The sequence below is a fragment of the Microcaecilia unicolor genome, chromosome 11 (genome assembly GCF_901765095.1).
Source record: "Microcaecilia unicolor chromosome 11, aMicUni1.1, whole genome shotgun sequence".
Taxonomy (NCBI): domain Eukaryota; kingdom Metazoa; phylum Chordata; class Amphibia; order Gymnophiona; family Siphonopidae; genus Microcaecilia; species Microcaecilia unicolor.
Window position 1 is genome coordinate 62,590,730 of NC_044041.1, and position 23,605 is coordinate 62,614,334.

The window sequence follows — 23,605 nt, forward strand, 5'->3', positions numbered from 1 at the left end:
AATTTCAAAACAACCTTAGGCAGGAACTTAGGATGCATATGGAGAACTACTCTGTTATGATGAAACTTGATATAAGGTGCATCCACCATTAGAACCTGAAGCTCTCTGATCCTGAGAACTGAAGTAACAGCCACGAAAAAATATGACCTTCCAGGTTAAGTACTACAGATGACAGGAATCAAGTGGCTCAAAAGGAGCTTTTCATCAGTTGGGTGAGAATGACGCCGAGGTCCCATAGCACAGGGAGGGGGCTTTGTCAACAGCAAATGTCTCATGAAGCAAACAACTAGAGGCTGTCCAGAAATGGGCTTACCCTCTACACATTAATGATAAGCACAAATTGCACAAAGGTGAACCCTTACTGAGTTGGTCTTGAGGCCAGATTTGGAAAGGTGTAGAAGGTATTCAAGCAGGGTCTGTTGGACAGGAAACGGAATCTAGGGCATTGGCTCACACTAGATGACAAACCTCCTCCATTTGAAAGAGTAACATCTCTTAGTGGAATCTTTCCAGCAAGATACCCTTAGGGAGATGCAAGGAAGCAATGCTCTCAACATCCAGACCATGAGGGCCAGAGACCAGAGGTTGGGATGCAGATCCCTTGTTCTGCATGAGGAGGATCAGAAAACACCCCGATCTTCACAGTTCTCCAGAAGAGAAAACCAGATCAGTCAGGGCCAGTAAGGAGCAATCAGAATCATAGTCCTGTGGTCTTGCTTGAGTTTCAGCAAAGTCTTCCCCACAAGAGGTATGGGAGGATATGCATACAAAAAACCATTCCCCCAACGAAGGAGGAAGACATCCAAAGTTAGTCTGCTGTGGAGCCTAAACTAAACTGAGAGACTTTGTGATTGATTTGAGTGGCAAAGAGATCCAACGAGGGGGTGCCCCACATTCAGAAGATCTCGCGGGAAATGCCCATGTTGAGAGACCACTCTTGCAGCTAAATGACCTTGCTCAGTTTGTCGGCCAAACTGTTGGATTTGCCCACCATGGTGGTCTGCCCAATGCCACATCCAAAGAGCCTCCTGAAACAGAAGGCAAGAACCAGTGCCCTGCTTGTTGGTATAGTACATTGCAACCTGATTGTCCATTTGAATGAGTATAAGTTGGTTGATCAGCTGCTCTGAAAACATTTAGAGCATTCCAGATCATCCACAGTTCCAGAGGTTTGATGTGGAGGTCTGTCTCCTGGGCTGACCAAAGCACCCTGAGTGGGAAGTCCGCCAAAATGAGCTGAGGAATTTGGAATAGGAGTCCCATAGTCAAATTGGATTGCATCGCCCACCAAAGCAGAGAATGAACCACTCGGAGGGGGGACACTCGGATGCCATCCCTTAGGTTCCCTGTGGCTCGAGACTACTAAGAAGCTAGGGTCCACTGGGCAGTTCTCATGTGAAAGCGTGCCAGGGGTGTCAAATAACAGTGGAGAACATGTGGCCCAGCAGCTGCAAACATCTGCTGAACTGTGAACTGCTAACTGGCTCGTACATGGGTGGCAGGGAGACTCCCAGTCTGCGTCGTGATAATGCAACAACAAGACACTTGGTGACAACCCTGGAAGCCAACATGAGGCCAAAAGGCAACACGTGATACTGGAAGTGACATGTCCCCAGCTGAACTCGAAGATAATTCCTGTGAGCTAGAAGTATAGGGATGAGAGTGTAAGAATCCTTTAAGTCCAGAGACTATAGCCAATCATTTACCTGAATCATAGGGAGAAAGGTGCCCAGGGAAACCATCCTGAACTTTTCTTTGACCAGGAATTTGTTCAGAGACCTTAGGTCTCTGATAAGACACAACCCCCCATCTTCTATTCTACAAGGAAGTACCTGGAATAGAACCCTTCCTTTCTTCCCCTGATGGAACGGGCTCAACTGCAAGGGCCTTTAGAAGGGCAGAGAGTTCCTCTGCAAGTACCTGCTTGTGCTGAGAGCTGAAGTGATGTGCTCTTGGTGGGCAATCTGGTGGTCTCTGTCACCAATGCAGGTCGTAACCGAGATGGACTATTTGAAGATCCCACCGGTCAGAGGTTACAAGGGGCCACCTTTTTTGAAAAAAACTTCAGTCTCCCCCCAACTGACAAGTTATCCGGGACGGTCATTTTTACAACGGCTATGATCTGCTGGAGCCAGTCAAAAGCTTGCCCCCTGCTTTGACTGGGGAGCACACTGTTGATGAGAAAGAATGCACTGGGGTTGATCCTGCTGAGGCTGGCCAGAAGAAATGGTGTACCTATGCCTCTGTGAGTAGTAAATACTCCTTTGACTTGCTGAAAAACCTCCTGGATGAGGAGGTAGTTGCAGAAGGCATCTGGCGGGAGAGTATCATTGGTATTATTGTGTTTCTTGATGGGATCAGCGACCTCCTCCACCATCTCTCCAAAAAAGATTATCTCCCCAGCACGTAGCACCCGCCAATCTCTGCTGGACCACTGGGTCCAAGTCAGACACGCAGTCATGAGAGTCTGCGTTATCACTATACTCTGAGGACTGCAGGAGACAGAATCTGAACCATAGGCAAAGGAGTGGAAGACCATAACGTGTACAAGGCTTCAAAAGTAGGGGCATCTGATCAATACAAATTGAGTCGATGCCCTCACTTTTGAAGGCTCCTTGTACTCTTTATGGTCCATCACTATACTCCGAGCAGAGATCCTGGAAGCTACATCATAAGTGTCATAGGTGCCACTGGCCAAGAACTTACAATAAGCCTTCTGCTGCTTGACCAGCTGGTGAACAGATTCAACATGCTCTGGTGGTGAGTATGTTAAATCAGACATACTATGCACCAAGGACCACAAGTACAGGCTCGTGTATAGCTGCTACGAATGAATACGGGAGATGAGCATATAGGTCTGATACATCTTTCACCCAAAAGAATCCAGGGTTCTAGCTTCTCTGCCAGGGGGCACAGAAGCATAGTCTCTAGAACTCCTGGCTCTCTTGAGCATGGATTCTACCACTAGGGAATGATGAGGCAACTGGGGTCTATCAAACCCAGGGGAAGACTGAATCCAGTACATGGTGTCAATCTTCTCAGGGAGGAGAGGGGCCGACAAGAGGACTCCCAGTGTTTCACTTGAATGTCCCGTAAGATCTGGTGAAGTGGGACTGTCACAGCCTCTCTAGGAGGAGACTCAGTCCAAGACCTCGAACATTTTAGTCCGGGGCTTGTCCTCCACTTCCCAAGGAATTGGAATGGCAGTCACAATTTCCTAGACAAAAGAGGGGAAGAAAAGTCTTTTATTGGTGTCAACCAGGAACTCCTCATGGGAGGACTGAGACTGAGGCCGCCTCGACAAGGAAAAACCATATCCCAGAAAGGGGCATCCAGGTGTTGGCAGTTGACACAGAGGCTGCACGTGGCAATGGTGTCAGAGATCTCACCGTAGATAGCCATGGGGGGGCAGCAGCCAGAGGATTTGCTGGTGCAAGCAACCTAGATGCTGATGTATTCTGTTGGAAGAACACCTCCAAAAGCTCAGGGAGAAAGGCCCAGAGGCGCTCATCGAGGGCTGACATCGGGAAAGCCTGGGGTGTCTGTGTACAGACAGGCTGCTGAATTTATGGGGGTCGATGCAGGTGCCCGATTCTGGCCACCTGGAGACCTACGCATTGGCACCTCTTGTACGGAGGGGGAGCGGTCCTCCCAGTGCCCTGGAGCTCCCGGTACCATACGTTGAGGGTGACCGATGCCGGACATCGACGCTCCTCGAGGCCGAAGTCGAATCCTCATGTCACCTTGGGGTCGGGTTTGATGCTGACCAGTCCTGGGGTGGGGGGGGGGCCTGCATAACAGCCGGCCCTGAGGCAGGTGGAGACCCACTCGATGTAGGTCACCCCCAGTGTCTAAGGGTCTCATAGCTATATGGACCGACGGACCCAATGATGATGCAACTCCCAATGCAGCTTTGAACCTGGCTCCAAAATGTTTCTATTAGCCTCTCTGGCTAACTATGTTCTTTTCTTCAAAGACAGAACACAGTTAGAAGGGGTACGTTCAGGCCCCAAACACTGGACACACGAAGAATGGGTGCACCATCTACAGCACCTAAAGCCACTGGGAACTTTCGATGACATGGAAGGAAAAACAGCAGTGGCTAAATCAAAAAAAAACTTGATGGTGTTGAGAAAGGGGCAAAGAACCAGAGAAAAATAACGGAACATCCCATCTGGGGCTCAGACCTAAAAAGGGCCTACGGAGAATGGTAAAATAAAGAAAACTTATAAAAGGGTAAAAATAAGCTAAAACCTTAAGGGAAGGAATCAAGGTAAATAAAAAAGAACAGAGAAGGCACAAAAAAAAACAAGCTCTGGTAACCAAACCGGCAGATGTAAGGCGTGGAGAAAAGTTGTGTCCTTTCCTCACTGTGGAAAAAAATAGAACCACTGGTCCCACGCCGTCATGGCGTGGGCACTCGCGCATGTGCTGTGGAGTGTGACTTGCGCTCAAAAAGCTCTGAAAAGCTTGTTACACGCTTTGAACCGGGCAACGCGGACCATGTTACCCACATGTGAGAATTATAGACCTGCTTGTCCTCAGAGAATCATGTTCACACTTCAGGTCAAATGTTGTATTCATCCATTATGCATATCCATAAGACTATTATACTGTGACACACAGTTTTCCAACTGGGTTAGAAGCTACATGAAAATCTGATGAGATAGGTTAGAGGAATTCCAAAAAGTGAAATAAAACAGAACAATCCAAAATGGAAGCAAATTCAGTAATATTCAACTAAGGACGGTTTCGGGACTAAAGGAAAGAAAATTATCAGTTAAGACAATTTCACCTTTCTTACAGTCCATCCCAGAGCAGTCCAGAACATGTGTGATGTAGCAAAGCAGTCCTGAAATCAGCTGGAACGTGTCCCTGCTAGTACACATTCTTCTACAAAAATAGTGAACGCGGAGGGAGAAATCTAGAGGGTTTAAGGGCTTGGATTGATTCTCAGAAATGCAATGATTATTGAATGTCCTATGTGACAATCTCATTGTTAAATATACCCACGAGTTTGATGTTGTTCAGTTATACATTGAAATGAATAAAAATAAACATGAAAAAAAACAGTGAACACTTGTGCCTACAAAGCAGAAGCATTAACCTCAGAAAAGGAATGAAGGAACAGCTACGTGTCACTCTACATCAACCAAGTGGAGTACCCCAGTCTGAACTTCGCCCACCAAATCAAAGTCCAGGATAAGTGATACAGAAATTTCCAAGAGGAGGCTACCTCGTGTGATCAGACTTTCCTAAATTGTGTTAGACGAAAAACATGCAAACTTCACCTAAGAGAGGTGTCGAAAGTCAGTTCTGCAGGCTGTTATAACTAGCCACCTCAACTAGAAGAGAGTGGAAAGGAGAAAGGAACTCATGTATATGTGATGTCACTTGCCTACATATTAATTTAGTAGATAATTCGATCTGCACAGGAATATCCAAGTCTAAAGTGGATATATAGTTTTTACGAACCTCCCTTTCTCTAACAAAAGAAAAATAAAGGAGGAAAAAGTCTGGTATAAGTGTTAATTGTGTGCCTGCAAAGCAAGTAGCAACAAAAAGACTGATGATTTTATGAAAAACAGGAGCACCAACAGATCGCACCAGTCATTTGGACAATTGGAAAAGTCCACTATTTCTGGGATCTTGCCGGGTATTTGTGACCTGGATTGGCCACTGTTGGAAACAGGATGCTGGGCTTGATGGACCTTTGGTCTTTCCCAGTATGGCAATACTTATGTACTAATTTCTGTTTGTCCATCTACATTGCAGTGCTTTTTGTTTGTTCATTCGTTATTAAGGGACATCATCATTTTCATAGGTCTGATTTGCTATATCATTTTCATTCATAACATTCATCTCACATTTAATGGACTCCTGATGCAGGCAACAGTGCTGAAACACAGCCCGTGTCAAGTCCTAATGTACTTGATGGTCAGACTTGTGTGTTTTTACCTTAAGAAGGATAATTTTCAAATATCAGGTCCCCTTTCACCTCCCATTGATTTGGTCCTCCCCACTGTATAACACCCATTGAGCATTCTAAGGCTGCATGGTGCCCTTACGCGGCAAATCAGGCAGCACTACTTTGTTTCTCTGTTTCTATTCGCTGGTCAACAGACATAACCCACATATTCTGGACTGTCTGGTATGGATAATAAGGAAATCTGCTAGCCTTGCAAAAATTTTATGTGAAAGAAATTTATGAGGCCAATATTTATCTGTAGAATAACTTTCCAGCACATGCACAAATGTGTGCCAACACTTTGTTTTGTTTGGACATACACACAGTGCTAGCTAGCTGCCCTCACCACAGAATCTTGTATGCAATGTTCAGCAGGCTTTCCCCACTTAGAACACAAGTTCTGCATACTCTGAATTACTTGCATATCACTAGCTTACTGAATTGGTGCAGAATATTTTCTCAGTAATTCTGCAGTAAAAGCTATGAACTCAACCTGTGAGTGTAACTCACCTTGAGCTACTGCTGAGGAAGGTGTGAGCAAAATCCAAATAAATAAATCTTTGGCACATGGCTGCACCGTGTGGCTTTCTGCATCAGTCTCATTAGCCCCTCAAAATTCAAATTCACATATTACCACAGCGCTGCGTAACCCTAGTAGCGCTTTAGAAATGTCAAGTAGTAGTAGTAGTATGTATCCAGTATTCCACAAATATTCTACCGTGTTTCCCCGAAAATAGGACATCCTCCGAAAGTAAGACCTAGTAGAGGTCTTGCTGCAATTTGAAAATATAAGGCCTCCCCCGAAAATAAGACCTAGCAGGGGAGGCCTTATTTTTCGGGGAAACATCGGGGTCACCCCCCCACCCGAGATCGGCGGCTCCCCCCCTCAATCGGCGGCTCCCCCCGCCCTCAATCGCTCCCGGAACTAACCTCTTAAACGCTTCCTTTCACCTTCACACTCGCCGCAAGCAGCAGGGCTGGCCACTCCTTCCTTCCATGTCCCGCCTTCGCCTGACGTTACGTTACGTCAGGCGAGGGCGGGACACGGAAGGAAGGAGTGGCCTGCCCTGCTGCTTGCGGCGAGTGCGAAGATGAATGGTGAAAGGAAGCGTTTAAGAGGTTAGTTCCGGGAGCGACTGAGGGCGGGGGGAGCCGGCGATCTCAGGTGGGGGGGTGGGGACGACGACCCGATGTTTCCCCGAAAAATAAGGCCTCCCCTAAAAATAAGACCTAGCAGGTCTTGGGAAGCAAAATTTAATATAAGACAGTGTCTTATTTTCGGGGAAACACGGTAAGGAGCCCAGTGCCTCCATTTAACTAAACAGAGGGCCACAGCTACGTTCACAATTTTGCCCCATGCAGTCAGATAGTGAGGTATGGGGGGCATACCTGTCTGTATCTCCTCCACTGTACATACAAACACCAGGTCCTGAGTGATCTATGCAGCAACACTGCCCTAGAAACCAAAAACAAATATGCATTACACCCCAACTCTGACCCTATACAAAGCAGCATCTGCTCACTTTCTCCTCAAAGTCCAGAGAAAGAGCAGTCCCATACCAGTATCTCCTGCAATCAAGAACTGAATGTTACAATCCCACCCTCACAGAGCTCTAAATCAGAGGTTCTCAATCCAGTTCTTGGGACACACCTAGCCAGTCAGGTTTTCAGGATATCCACAATGAAAATGCATGAGATAAATTTGTATGCACTTTTTCATGCATAATCATTGTGGATAGCCTAACAACCTGATTGGCTAAGTGTGTCCCAAGGACTGGGTTCAGAACCTCTACTCTACATACATAGAAAAGACAAAACAAATAGTTGTAGGTAATACCTGAAGTGCATCCGTGCCAGAAGAGTCATAGTCTTCTGCTTCTCTTCTTCCTGCTGCTCCAAGCGATTTTTCCAGCAAAACCAGAACCTTTTCAGCAGCTGCAACAGAAAGATCACTCTCAGGAATGAAAAAATAGACTGATGGATCAAGAAGTGTCACACCTTCCACCAAGCCACAGCCAGTTTCCTCCCTTTCTCAGGAGAGGGCTCCCAATACAATCTGAGACATGCAGCTCTCAGGCCTCATCTCTTCTGTCCTCTTCCAAACAGTGCAAATGATGTGGTCTCTTATTTTCCCATAGGTTTCTAAATGTTTTTTTGTATTTTGAAATTTGGTTACACAGCATGACCATGACTAGGGGGCCAGCTGTCAATCAGTTTAAACAGAATGTCTAGTGATTTTAATGTGTTCTTGTCCTGCTTTTATTCTCACTTTAACAAGTCTATTTTGGTTCCAGAAGACTTCTAATAGGAAAGAATATGTTTTTTTTGGAATTTTCTTTATTTTATTTTATTTTTTTATTTGCACCTGTATTTGAAATAGTACTGCATATTTGTTAAATTGAATTAATGTGCTGAGACTTTCCCCCCACAAGAGGTTTTTAATACATTAGCCTTATATAACTATTGTATGGATGAATCAGTTAACCTTAGATTTCTGTTCTGATAGCCTGGGGATTGCAATGGATCACTGTGGTATTTTGGAGACTTATATTATTTATCTTTATGTCTTTTAGCTCCGCTGTACTGCGTCATAATGGCTAAGGCACAGGAAGTTGAGACAAGAAAACAAGGCAGATGATCCGCAAAATCCAACATAGAAGCAAACAAAAGAGCAGATCGCTAGGTGGTATTAATAAGACTTTATTGGGCGATTATTTCTCCAATAAAGTTTTATTAATACCACCTAGCGATCTGCTCTTTTGTTTGCTTCCACACAGGAAGTTGAGAGCCTGAACTATAGCGTTTTGTTTACCCTAAGAAACCAGTATTTGGTCCTAAAAACCTGTTTGCTTCAGTTGTCGGATTTATTTTTTTTTTTAAACCCGTTTTATCAATGTACGAGAGTAGTACCATATGGTCCTTGAAAGTTTTAGTTTTCTGCTTTATTTGCTTGTTTGTTTAGGTGACTTAGCACTTTTTTTGATGCAAGGCTAGAACTAATCAATCCTATGAATGTTATGCAAGTCCTTTTTGATGTACACAATCTCAAAACTTTTCTCTTTTTCAGTTTGCCTTTGTAAGTTTAATTTGACTTGTGTTGGCTTTTTGTTATAGCCCAGAAGATAAATGAATTTGGACACTTTATGTATGCGATTCCTTTCTTTGAATTTGTTCTTTATTTCCATGTGGATTATGATTTTATTCCTTTGAATTATGATGTTACAAGTCTTTTCTCTGTCTCCCCAATACAGGTGGTCTTATTGTGTTTTCCACATCCAGGTCCCTTTATGCTTGCTTAAATGTCCCTTATGTTTTTTTTTTAACTAAACATGTCAGGCTGCTGCTATTTTGTGGTGTGTGTGCACGTGTGTACTGCTCTGTGCCAAGCCATTGTTTACTGCAGCTAATTTTGCCTCTCAGTTGTGGTAGATCCTAATACTGGCAGTTGCATCCCACGTTTATATCCCATTTAGCAAGAAAATCCAAGAGTCAATTTGAAAAAGCAAAATTTTACACGAAGTATCAACCAGACAGAATTAGAAAAGTGAAAATTAAACTCCTACCACAGATCACATTCCATTTTTAAGGGATTTATTATTACATAAGAACATAAGAATAGCCACACTGGGTCAGACTAATGGTCTATCTAGCACAGTATCCTCTTTCCAACTGTGGCCAAGCTACGTCACAAGTACCTGGCAGAAAACCAAACAGTGGCAACATTCCATGCTATCAATTCCAAGGTAACCAGTAGCTTTCCTATGTCTGTCTCAATAGCAGACTATGGACTTTTCCTCCAGGAACCTGTCCAAACCTTTTTAAAACCCAGATACACTAACCACTGTTACTACACCCTCAGGCAATGAGTTCTGCAGCTATTCGTTGAATGAAAAAAGATTTCCTTCTATTTGTTTTAAAAGTATTTCGATGTAACTTCCTTGAGTGTTCAAGTCTTTGTACTTTTAGAATAAGTGAAAAAATTAAAAATCGATTCACTTCTACTCGTTCTACTACTCTGTAAACCTGGAAGTACTGAGCCAAATCGACAAATTAAAAAGATTTCTTTCAGTTTCTTTGCATCATCACCCTTGAAAATTATTTCCGGTACAGGTAGACTCTTACATCATCTCCCGTAAAGAGCAAAGCAAGAATTTATTCAGTTTCTCCGCTATGGCCTTGGCATTCCTGAGTGCCCCTTTTACTCCTTCATGATCTAATGGTCCCATGGATTCCATCGCAGGCTTTCTGTTTCCGATGTACTTGAAAATTTGTTACTCTGAGTTTTAGCTTCTGTGGCAAGTTTCTCTTCATATTCTCTTTTAGACTTCTTTATCAATGCTTTGCATCTGCTTTGCCAGTGCTTATATTGCTTATTTTCTTCATTTGGGTCTTTTTCCATTCTTTGAAGGACATTCTTTTGGCTGTAATAACCTCTTTCACTTCACCTTTTTTTTTTTTTACATCATCTTCTTTGATTCCACAACAATAGCCAAACATAGACAATACTAAAAGACAACAAGTACAGAATCATCAGCTTTTCAATTGTACAAATCCCAACCTCCCAAACTCCCCCCCCCCCCCCAAGACCCTAGTTTCCAATTAGAGAAACATGATGGTGAGAAACACTCATAAGAGTCTCAATTAAGCAAATGACTACGAGCTCCTGGTGTGTAAGTGTTCCAGAATGGCTCCCAACAACTCTGGAATTTTCTTCCCAGCAGTGTGTCCATGTCTGAGAACAATTGCCGCTCCATCATCGCCAACTTAATCATCAGGGACCTCCACTGAGCGAGCGTGGGATAATCTCTCTCCAACCACTTTTGTAAAATACATTTTTTGCCCAGAAAAAAAAAAAAAAACACTTTGAGGCTTATTTTCAAAGCACTTAGCCTCCCAAAGTTCCATAGAAACATATGGAACTTAGCCTCCCAAAGTGCTTTGAAAATATGCCTCTTTATAAACCCCAAGCAACCTCTTGGAAATGGTGGCGAAAGATGTATCACCACAAACAGCATAGTAGCCGAAAGCCTCCAGCGACACTTCCAAAGTGAGCTCACAAGTACAGATATATCATCCCAGAAAGCGTGAACTAAAGGCATCCCCAGAAAATGTGGCCCAATTAACTGAACACTTTAAACACATATCATCAGCTCGAAGAGTGGCCAGGAAGGCTCGATGTGGGGTAACAGTCACAGAATAAATTTATATTGCATTTCAGAGTATGCAACGTACCAAGACAACATAGTAACACAGTAAATGACAACAGATAAAGACCTGAACGGCCCATCCAGTCTGCCCAATAAGATAAACTCATTTTCATGGTATGTGCTACTTTAAATGTATACTCGAGTTTAACTTGTCTCTGCCTTTCTCAGGGTACTGACCGTAAAAGTCCGCCGAGCACTGTTCCTGTACTAAAAGTTCTGAAGCTAATGTTGAAGCCCCTTAAAATTTACACTCCAGCCCATCCATATCTATTCTGCCACGATCAGGGCGCAAACCATAGAAGTCCGCCCAGCATCGGTTTTACTCTCCAATTACCGGAGTCGCCACCCAATCTCTGCTAAGATTCCGTAGATCCATTCCTTCTAAACAGGATTCCTTTGTGTTTATCCCACACATGTTTGAATTCCATTACTGTTTTCATCTCCACCACCTCCTGTGGGAGGGCATTCCACGTATCTACCACCCTTTCCGTGAAAAAATACTTCCCAACATTACTCCTGAGTCTGCCCCCCTCCAACTTCAATTCATGTCCTCTAGTTCTACCATTTACCCGTCTCCGGAAAAGGTTCGTTTGTGGATTAATACCTTTCAAATATTTGAACGTTTGTATCATGTCACCCATTTCTCCTTTCCTCTTAGGTATACACGTTCAGGTCAACAAGTCTCTCCACATACGGTTTGCAACGCAAATCCCAAACCATTTTTGTAGCTTTTCTTATTATTATTATTATGTTCACTTGTATCCCACATTTTCCCAGTCTTTGCACCACTTCCAGTCTTTTTACATCTTTAGCAAGATACGGCCTCCAAAACTGAACACAATACTTCATGGGGCCTCACCAACAACTTGTACAGGGGCATCAACACCTCCTTTCTTCTGCTGGTTATACCCCTCTCTATGCAGCCTAGCATCTTTCTGGCCATGGCCGTTGCCTTGTCACATTGTTTCTTCACCTTCAGATCCTTGGACACCAACACCCCAATGTCTCTCTCCTGAGTCGCACTTACTAAACTCTCCCCTCCTATCCAGTATCTCTCTTTTGGGTTTCTGCACCCCAAATGCATCACTCTGCACTTCTTGGCATTAAGTTTATTAAGGTGTAAAGCAAACAATTCTGTGAGCAAGTCCTGTGGACGATACGCCTTCCACTGAGCACAGCATATTAAAAATAAAAAAAAGTAGTCACCCACTGAGCTTGGTATAGCATACTTTTAGGTTTGATTGTTATAAGGTTTCTTGATCCATATTTTAGAAATAAAAGAGTGGAAACTGAACTAAAGCTAACCCGGATGAGTGTATTTAAATTAAGTTTTAACTGCCAGACCCTCAACCATTCTTCAAAGTTTTGGAGATCCCGTCTCATTGTTTCTACTCCCTCCAGGGTATCCACTCTATTGGCTATCTTCGTGACATCCACAAAAAAGTAAACCTTTCCTTCCAACCCTTCAACAATATCTCTCACAAATGTATTAAACAGAATAGGCTCCAGCACCGACCCCTGAGGAACTCCACTGCTCACCTCCCTTTCCTCTGAGCGGATGCCATTTTCCACCACCCTCTGCCACCTGTCGGTCAACCAGTTTCTTATCCAGTTAACCACTTTCGGTCCCAAGTTCAGCCCTTTCAGCTTATTCACGAGTCGTCTGTGGGAGTCCGTATCAAAGGCTTTGCTGAAATCTAAGTAGATTACATCTAGCGCACATCCTTCATCCAGTTCTTTGGTCACCCAGTCAATGAAGTCAATGAGATTCATTCGGCAGGATTTTCCTTTGGTAAAGCCATGTTGCCTCGGGTCCGTAACCCATTGGCTTCTAGAAAGGTAACTATCCTTTATTTCAGCAGCAACTCCATTATTTTTCTTACCACCGAAATGGAACCTCTATTAAGCACACATTGTTTAAATTGCTCCACAGTAAGAGCTATCCCCAAGTCAGCACTATATTGAGCAACATAATAATCATAATTAAGATCTGGTGTCAGATCTCGCAACTAACATTTCAAGGGGACCAACAGTTGCGCATCCAGCCAATAAATCTCCATATAGGTTTCATGCACTGACAAAAAAAATGACGTGGCAGAAAGAGAGGCCATATAGAGTGGCCTAGTGGTTAGGGTGGTGGACTCTGGTCCTGGGGAACTGAGTTCGATTCCCACTTCAGGCACAGGCAGCTCCTTGTGACTCTGGGCAAGTCACTTAACCCTCCATTGCCCCAGGTACAAAAAAGTACCTGTATATGTAAGCCGCATTGAGCCTGCCACGAGTGGGAAAGCACGGGGTACAAATGTAACTAAAATAAAAATAAAATAGTGTTTTAGTTGGTAGTACTGAAAATATGTGCCAATCCCTAGTCTATTCTCCTGTTGCAAGTCAGCCATAGCATGTATTTTGCCCTCTTCTGTAACTAAATGAAACAAGTATTGTGCACCACGGGAAGCCCAAATATCAAAGGCCCCTCTTGATAACCCCGCCGGGAAGGCCGTGTTACCTGTCAGCGGTAAAAAGGGAGTCACCCTGTAATCACATGCAAGCATCTTCCCCATCTTTTTCTAGACAAAAATCCAGTTAAGCGTGGCCTCAAGGTCAGAGTAGTGGAGTGTAACAAGTAGCTAAAATGCCAAGGGTTACCTAACTCAATTTCTGCATCTCAAACTGAAAAATTAGAAGTTCCATGAAATCAATCTGCGATATGACGCATCCCACTCACCAATGAAAAAAGGTGCAGGTCTAAAAGACCCAATCCCCCTTTCTCCCATGGTTTATATACTGTCACCATGGGTAAACGAGGGCACTTTACACCCTACAAAAAGCTTCATAGCAAGCCATCAAGGAGTTTACCATAAGTGAGGTATATCAAAAGCAGCAGCATTTGCAGACTATAATATAATATGATACTGTGGTATCAGTATCATATCATATAAGACAACATGGCCCGAGAGAGACAAAGGCAAATGCTGCCACAATTGCAATTTGAGAGTCACGTTAGAGATTAAAGGGTAAAACTGAGCGAGTAACAAGTGTGGCTGCCCTTTCTGACTGATTGCTAGCTACAATAGATGATTGGTCTGGGAGGGGAGGGAGGGGGTACGGGGACGTACAGGGAGGGTGACTCGGGGGGGGGGGGGGGTTGTAGGGGAATTAAGTACGTGGAGGGAGGGTGGGAAGGGTCCTAATAAAATGGCTAAAAAATTGAAGTATACTATGTGTTATCGGGGGTCTGACGATTTTATAAGGTAATTTTGGTATTTCATTTATTGCTCTGGTTGGCTCACTTGGAATACGATTTTTAGAGCCGTGTATAGCATATTATGTTTTATGTTTATTCTGCTCAATAAAGACTTCTAAAAATAAAAAAAAAAAACTGAGCGAGTACAGATGGGTAAGATCTCAGGGAATCACAACACCCAAATATATAAAGTGGTCCTGCACCCATGTTTAAAGGGAAGGGATCCACCCACTGTCTGCGAACCTCATCTAGCAAGGGAAGGGCCAATGATTTTGCCAGACTGAAAGAAAAACCTGAGTAAAAACCAAACTCCAAAATCACACTAAGGACTCCCGCCAAAGATTGCGTCAGCTGAGATAATGTTAGCAAGTCATCCGCATAGGCAAGAACCTTCAGTGTCTTATTTCCTATTTCCTGTAATCTCTGGCTCTTTTTTGCAGAGTACACAAAAGGGGCTTTAAGTACAATGCAAATAGAAGTGGGGATGGGGGCAACCCTGGCAGGTGCCCTGTTCTATTAGGAACCTGTATGTGCATGTTACATTCACCAGAATCGCTGCCATCAGTGAATATAGTAACTGAATTGCCTTAAAAACCCAACCAGAAACCCCAACATATTTCAAAACTTCAAACATACAAGACCACTACACTTGACCAAAAGCTTTTTCAGCACCTAACTCCACCAACATGCTAGGAATGTCTTCCATCTAAGCATGCGACATTGCTAGCAGCACCTTGCAAACATTAATAACTGAATGGCATCTAACAATAAAACCCACCTGATGTTGCCCCACTAAGCTAAGTAAAAGGGATGATAACCTAGTTGCCAATACCTGGGCTACAATTTTTACATAGTAACATAGTAGATGACGGCAGAAAGACCTGCACAGTCCATCCAGTCTGCCCAACAAGATAAACTCATATGTGCTACTTTTTGTGTATACCCTACTTGGATTTTTACCTGTCCTCTTCAGGGCACAGACCGTATAAGTCTGCCCAGCACTATCCCCGCCTTCCAACCACCAGTCTCGCCTTCCACCACCGGCTCTGGCACAGACCGTATAAGTCGGCCCAGCACTATCCCCGCCTCCCAACCACCAGTCCCGCCTCCCACCACTGGCTCTGGCACAGACCGTGTAAGTCTGCCCAGAACTATCCCCACCTCCCAACCACCAGCCCCGCCTCCCACCACCTGTTCTGGCACAGACCGCATAAGTCTGCCCAGCAATATCCCCACCTCTCACCACCAGCTCTGGCACAGACTGTATAAGTCTGCCCAGCACTATCCCCACCTCCCAACCACCAGCCCCGCCACCCAATCTCGACTAAGCTCCTGAGGATCCATTCCTTCTGCACAGGATTCCTTTATGTTAATCCCACACATGTTTGAATTCCGTTACCGTTTTCATTTCCACCACCTCCTGCGGGAGGTGAAAAACCCTGTCTGTTGATTCAACAATCCAAACTCTAATTGTGCAGTGTGTGGCATTGCTAACCACTTTGGCTCAAGTCTTCTGAAATTTATGTGCTGAATCCATCCCACTATATTACTCCATGACCACCATTGGCATATTAAGAATTCAGCCACTGCAAGCCGAGTTAAAAAAAAATTAACTATTTCTAAAATTCTGAATCTGTTAGATTCCTTAAAACTAAAGGCAACTATCAACCCTCTGCAATGTCTCTAAAGAAATTCACATAGAAGTGCTAAGTAAAGCTATTGGTTTCTCTATTGCTGGAAACCTTTGATGTCACAGGCCTCTGCATTGTCTCCAAAGAAATTCACATAGAAGTACTAAGTAAAGCTATTGGTTTCTCTATTGCTGGAAACCTTTGATGTCACAGGCCTGGTCTGAATTTACAACTTTAAAATGGTCTTTTACATTTAAAGCCTTAACCCTGCATCAACATTTAGCAGGGAGACAGGCCTATAAGAGACACATTGGGTTTAGGGATTAGGGTAATCAAGGCTTCATTAGCATAAGGTGGAAAGTGGCCTGAAGCAAGACAATTCATGTAAAAGGCATGCAAAGGGGCTATGAGCTGAGGGGCAAGTAATTAAAAAAAACACTGAGGAGAACCCACCTGGACCTGGGGCAGAATGACATTTCAAGCACTTAATAAAATATTGGACTTCTTTGTACTGCAACAGTAGCAACAGACCATCTATCTGTGCCCGAGATAATTTAGGGAGTCTGGAATCTTCCAAGTAATGCTGTAAAACGCAGGCCAAAATTTTCTCCCGTAGTGGCATAAAGACTTAAAGTAGTCAGAAAAATCATTGGCTATATCAGCAGTTTTAGTATGAACTTGACCAGCTGGAGTATGTATAGCTGGAATATATCTTGTACCATAATAAGCTTTTGTGATTTGTGCTAATTTCCAGGGTCTGTTCCCAAACTTGAAAAACGTAAACTTTCTATAAAGTAACATTTTCTTTGTCCGCTCATGGATCAAGGAGTTAAGAGCAGAATGAGCAGCCAGGAAGGCCTCCCGAAGAGTTTGCGTAGGCTGACGGACAAAGGCCCTCCTGGCCACCGTAAGTTTACGCTCCAGATGCAAGATACCCTGGGTAATGCGTTTGTTGCGAGCAACAACATATGCCAGGATATCTCCTACGAGAACTGCTTTAGCTGTTGACCAAAAAGGTGAATGAAGTGTCAACAGGGCCCCTTAATAATGGATTTGTTTACTTGCCAAAGCAGCACAAATCAGATAGAACCGTTTCCGTTTTTCAGTGAGTAGCGGAGAATAATCTTGAAAGATCTTAATTGCAGCTCCATCGTATAGTAAGGAATCTCGTTTTGTTTTATACAACAGAGGATCTCAGCTTCATGCACATAGTTGTGTATTTTCGCAATCACCGCAATCACCATTCCAGGCCTCAAGTCCCTAGTGGCTCACTGCCCAAAGCGGTGCGCTCTTTCCAACCTTATAGGCACAGAGTTTCCTCTCATTGGAAATTCAGAGGCAAGCCAGTCCTCCGCAGTGGTAAGCAGATGAGCTTTTGCTATTGTATCTGGGAATCCCAGAAATTGCAAGTTTCCTCGTCTGGAACAGTTTTCCAAGTCATTCAATTTGTCAACTTGCTGTTGTAGTTTTAATTTCATAGCGTCCAAATCGGCCGACTCCACGAGTCTTGCATCCTCAATGGCCGACACACGCGCTTCTAATTCTGTGGTGCATGACTGTCTCAGTAACCAAGTTTTCGAAGTGAGATATTTGCCCTGAGAGAGAGTCTCAACTCGGGTGGGGGGGGGGGGGGGGGGGCTCCAGAAACGGCTTTTGTTATGTCTACCAATGCTGTCTTTGTGATCTCTGAAATTGCTGCAGGTAACAGGGCCACCATCTTGCCTTCAAATTGGCGCAGGTTCTCTGGGGGTTTCTTCCTCCCTCTAGAAGACATTTCGCTACTCCTGCGGTGGAGAAATTTGTCCATGTACACTCAGGAGGATGCAATTGTAGTGCTATAAGTTCACTCATGAAAATCTAGAGCGGTTTTAAAAGCAGTATAGGGGAGGATCACGTGACGCCATGCCGGAGAGAGGTCGCATGTGAAGAGCTCTCCGGCCCCTGAACTCTTCCCCTGCGCATCGAACCGAACATAAAAAACCCAAAACAAATAATTTGACAACGGGCAACGGGCGGAACGGCGTGCAATCAAGCGGGAGAGTCGGGAGTCCCGAAATGGCATCGAAAGCGGTGCAAAAAGAGAAGCTCAGAAACAAGCCGGCGGAAGCCAAGATGGCATCTCCGATGCAAAGCGCCGGTTCTTCTGTTGCCTCTGCATGGGTCGCGGAGATAACATCTGAGATGACCGCGGTGCTAGAGGAGATGCTGGAGAGGCGGTTGACACCGCTAGACACAAAACTGGAGAGGCTGCAGGCGCGCATGGATGACTTGACCCGAGAATGTGTGGCGTTTCAGACCAGAACCAGCCAGGTGGAGGACAGAGTAACGGAAGTGGAAGGAGAGCAGAAAGGCCTCAAGAAACGGCTGTTGGACTTGGAGCAAAAAGTAGAAGACCTGGAGAATCGATCCAGGAGAAACAACTTGCGCTTGGTGGGGATCCCAGAGGCCCTGGGGGGAAAAGATCTGGCAAATACGATGGAAAGATGGCTGACAGACAAGATTGACTTCCCTGCCAGTATGGGCCCCCTCAGAATAGAGAGAGCACATCGCATAGGTCCCCGCCAGGCAGAGGGCTCCAGACCGCTAGTGATTATAATGAAAGTGCTGAACTTTGCACACAAACAATATATTCTTCAGGCCTCAAGATCGGAGGGTGCCCTAACATATGAAAATAAAAGAGTCCTGTGTTTTCAAGACTATTCAGCTGGAGTCTCAGGGAGGAGGAGAGCGTTCTCAGGCCTGTGTGCTAAACTGTATGCATGAAGGTGCGGTTTACTTTAACGTATCCGGCTACACTGAGGGTAACATACAAGGGGACAACAAGGTCATTTGAATCTGCTGAGGAAGCGAAGGACTTTGTAACCCAAATGGAAACAGAGCTTGCAGATAAAGCAGAAGAAGGCGCGGCGACCTGATCGGAGGGTGGAACATGAGCTGGCAGGCACCACAATCAAAATGGAGGACAGTGACCTGAATGCATAGGTTTGGGTAGTGTAAGCTACGAAAATGGGGACATTGAGTTAAGGTTGGGTTTGGAAGTATTAATGTTTAAGTGTTGAACAGTTGAAAGTGTTTTGTTGTATAGGAGGGATAAAATCTGATTACAGTTGGGGATATGATGAGGAATAGAAATATAAAATCGGAGGGGAAAGTTAGGAGTCTATGGGGGAATCTGAGAAAAATGGGAGGGGGGAAGGGGGTGTCTACACGTGATGGTTCCCAGGCAGGGAGCAAGGGAACTGGGGGGTAGGGTACAGAAAGGGGGGGGGGGGAGAGGGGGAGAGGGAGGGGGATGGGGAGTTGGGGGAATAGTGGAGCTTATCAAGAATTAATACGATATGGAGATGGACGCTTAAGGGGCAAACAAATCTGCAGAAGGCTAAGAGACAAGTGGAATATATTTGGGAGGACGAGCGTGGACTTGGGGGGGCGGAGGCTGGGACGCCTGCTCGAGTCTCGTTATAGGGATGCTATCATTGAGTGTCTCACAACACCACAAATATGGTAAAGTTGGTAACATGGAATGTTGGAGGCATTAACTCCCCAATAAAAAGAACAAAAATTTTACAGCACCTACAGAGACATAAGGTTGATATTGCCCTATTGCAAGAAACCCATCTCAGTCAGGCGGAATATGCCAAATTAAAAACGTGGTGGGTGGGGGAGTGTGTGGCAGCGGCAGCCCAAGGGAAAAAAAGGGGGGTGGCGGTGTTATTTCGTAAGGGGGTAGCAGCAGCGATCAAACCCTTATATGTGGACCAGGGGGGGAGATATGTGGTGGTGGAAATGGAGAGCAAGGGTCAAAAAATCCTACTTGGTAATATTTATGCCCCCAACCAATATGATAAGAAGTTTTATCAAGAGGTGGTGGGACACCTAGTGGATCACCCAGGAGTACCGGTAGTAGTGGGCGGAGACTTTAATACGGTGTGGGACCCTCAACTTGACTGTTCTCAAGGGGCTCGCAGCGACTTGGGGGCATCAAATAAAGGCTTAAAAAGATTGGGGAACCTATTAGATTTGATTGATATCTGGCGAACTTTACACCCCATGGAACAGGACTACACACACCTCTCCCGTGCACATGACACCCAGGCACGAATTGATTACATCCTAACTTCACAGGACTTATTTGGCAAAATAACTAAGACGGAAATTGGACCTTATACAATTTCGGATCATGCCTGGGTGAGCATGGACTGGGAGATGGGACCCAGGGCTCATAGACATGGTTCGTGGAGATTCCCAGTGGAGATGTATAGAGACGTGGGGTTGAGAGAGAAGCTTAGGGAGTGCTGGCGAGCATATGAGTCATCAAATAGGGACCATAGGGACAATCCGGTATTGTTCTGGGATGCCGCGAAAGCGGTGCTCCGCGGGGAAGTAATTAGCTACACACATTTCGCACGCTCAACGCGGAACAGGGAAATACTGAGATTAAGTGCCCAAGTTTGCAGGGCCAGGCAACTGTTTGGTCGAACGCATAAGGGGGAGCATAGAGCGCGTTTAATGGAATTACAAGTGGCGCTTAATGAGCTGTTACACCAAAGAGCCACCAAATCCTTAACCTATTATAAATACCAGCTGTACAAGCATGGAAATAAGACAGGTCGCTTATTGGCCAGATTGGCGCGCCCAAAAGGGGGGGGAGGTAGGGTGCTTCAGTTAAAGGATGGTCAAGGAGGGAAAGTGCGGGCCGATGGGGCTATTTGTGAGGTTTTCCTTAAGTTTTATAGTCAATTATATGAACAACCTTTGGACCAGGGGCTCCAAGGGATTAATTATCTGAACAATCTTAACTTGCCCTCCCTGAGACAGCAAGATGTGCAGGAATTAAATCGCCCTGTGCAGGAAGAAGAGGTAGCTGTGGTAATAGCGAGGAGCCAATTACTTAAAGCGCCCGGCCCGGACGGATTACGTATAGAATTTTATAAGATGCTGGGGGAGGACATAATACCAACCCTGACTCGATATTTTAACAGAATAATCGACAGGGAGGAATTGCCGCCTCATTTGGCGTTGGCGCAGATTGTAGTGCTGCCAAAACCAGGTAAAGACCCAGAGCAACCAGAATCATACCGGCCTATCTCTCTGCTAAATGTAGAGGCGAAAATACTGGCTAAGCTCATGGCTAATCGTATGGCAAGGGTGTTGCCGGAGCTGGTGCATGAGACGCAGGTGGGATTCGTGGAGGGGCGAACAGTAGCAAAAAACCTAAGAAAAATCTTAACAGCATTGGAGACAAGGGGTAGGAAAGGGACACCGTCCTTACTTATAAGCTTCGACGCTGAAAAGGCGTTCGATAGGGTCCATTGGGATTTCCTGTTCGCCACACTGAAGGCATATGGCTTTACTGGGCGGTTTATGTCAGCGGTGCGGGCCCTATACCATTCCCCTCAGGCCAGGATTTTGGTAAACGGGATGGAATCAAGAACCTTTCCGATATTCAGGGGAACGAGACAAGGATGCCCGCTGTCCCCCCTTTTATTTGTACTGTCTCTAGACCCATTGATTCGGGATATTATAGATATTCCATCGGTAAAGGGAATGGAGGTAGGGTCGTCTCAATTTAAAATAGCGGCTTTTGCGGATGACCTACTGGTACTGTTAACAGATCCGCAGGCCTCTTTTGCGGCTTTAATGGAAATTATAAAGGAATATGGTGATTTTGCAGGCCTACGCTTAAATCTTACTAAATCAGAGGCATTGGCATCATCCGCAGAAGTGAAGCGCAAGATGGGTAGAGACTTTCCCCTGAGTTGGGCGGAGGACACATTTAAATATTTGGGAATTAGGCTGACCCTGGACTTGAGGAAGTTGCATGTTATAAATTATACGGCTTTTATGGGGGTAACTAAGAAGCAGCTGGAGAAGTGGGGCCCTCTTCCCCTATCGCTGAGGGGAAGGGTGAATCTGATACAGATGATTCTCTTCCCACAATGGCTGTATCTGTTACAGACGTTACCAATTCGATTGACACGCAAAGACTTGAAAAGTATACATAAGTCTTTCAGTAGATTCTGCTGGGCGGGGAAGAAACCTAAATTGCGATATAAATATATGCTAGGAGGTTGGAGACAGGATGGTCTGGGGTTACCGGACTTGTCCTTATATAATCAGGCTTGCCTGACCCGGCACTTGGGGGACTGGTTCACACAAACTTGCACTTACACTCCCATAAAAATGGAAAGGGAACTCTTTGCTCCTTATGAACTTTTTTCGCTGTTACATCTTACACGTAAACAACTCCCACTTTGCCTGAGGAATAGTGTGATGCTACAGTCCATTCGTGAGGCATGGAAGGGACTAATACAGGCAGTGGGGGGGAGTCCCTCGACATCAGATCAGTTGACCCTTAGAGGGAATCCAGCTTTCATGCCAGGCCTAGATAACCCAACGTTTTTGGAGTGGGAGCGGATGGGAATAACCAAGATTGAACACCTATTAAGTGAAGAGGGGAATTTAATAGGGTACGAGGAACTACAGTCTCGGATCGGGGTGGCTTGGGGGACTAGGTTTGCGTATGCCCAAGTTAAACATTACATCTCAGCATTAGATCCAGACTTGCTACGGCAACGATTGGGAAGCAAACTACAAGCTTTTTTCGGGGAAATGGAAGTCACGGGAATGTCAGTGTCAGCGCTCCATAGAGCTTTGATTAGGTGTCAGCCCCCTAAAAACTTTGCAGAAATCAAGCAAAAATGGGAACAGGAATCGGGGACAACATTAACGGGATGGAATGTGGGGCTCACATTGCAGGGAATTCCAGCAATTAGCCAGGATGAGAGGCTCCGGGAAAGTGGGTATAGAGTTATTTTACGGGCCTACATGTCGGGGCAACAATTAGCTCATGTAGATTTCCTGCAAGGGGCCACATGTGTTAAGTGCGGCCACTACCCGCACACATTATATCATGCCTTCTGGGCATGCCCCGGAGTGAAGGCTTTCTGGGGGGAGATTACTCAATTTTTAACTCAACTGTTGGGGACCCCTGTGACAGGATCCTGGGACCACTTTGTGCTGAATACGCAAGGGGCATTTGGTAGGTGCTCTGAGACAGCTCGTCTCCTGAGCCATAAATTGTGCTTGGTGGCCCAGAAAAGCATCTTACAATACTGGACGGTACCGGAGGTGCCAGCCTACTGGCACTGGAGAAATCAAGTACATTTGCTGGCTACCTGGGAAGCTAGGGGGGCTAAGGGGTCCCCGAAGAGTTTAGCACGGTTCACACAGATTTGGGGCCCCTATTTACAGACATTGAGTCCTAAGGGGCGAAGCTTGCTTCTAAATAAGGGGTAAGAGGATACTATAAGGAGTTCCAGAGAGCGTCCAAACGATATATATGACTCCACTAGGGGGGAGGGGGGGTTGCCCTAGGACTATCAGAGTCCAAGCCCTGGGGCACGAAAGGGAGGGGTAGGGGGAGGGGGGAGGAAGTGGGGGGGGGGGGGGGATGAAAAAGGAAAAAGCAAAAATTGATGACAGACTTCTAATCTAGCTTTTTGTTATGTATGTTATGTTGTGGCTATGTTATTAAGGCCAGCTATGGAATATG

General features: G+C 45.1%; 1 protein-coding gene across 5 annotated transcripts in view; it reads right to left on the reverse strand.

The window, feature by feature from the left end:
* Positions 1 to 23,605, reverse strand: part of SFI1 (SFI1 centrin binding protein) — a 306,787-nt gene that overhangs the window by 92,629 nt on the left and 190,553 nt on the right. For all 5 annotated transcript variants that reach the window (XM_030217587.1, XM_030217588.1, XM_030217589.1 and 2 more), the window contains 2 exons: positions 7,806 to 7,903; positions 7,358 to 7,424 (listed from right to left, as the gene is read on the reverse strand). In XM_030217587.1, coding sequence (XP_030073447.1) covers positions 7,358 to 7,424; positions 7,806 to 7,903 — 165 coding nt within the window. The remainder of the gene's footprint in view (positions 1 to 7,357; positions 7,425 to 7,805; positions 7,904 to 23,605) is intronic.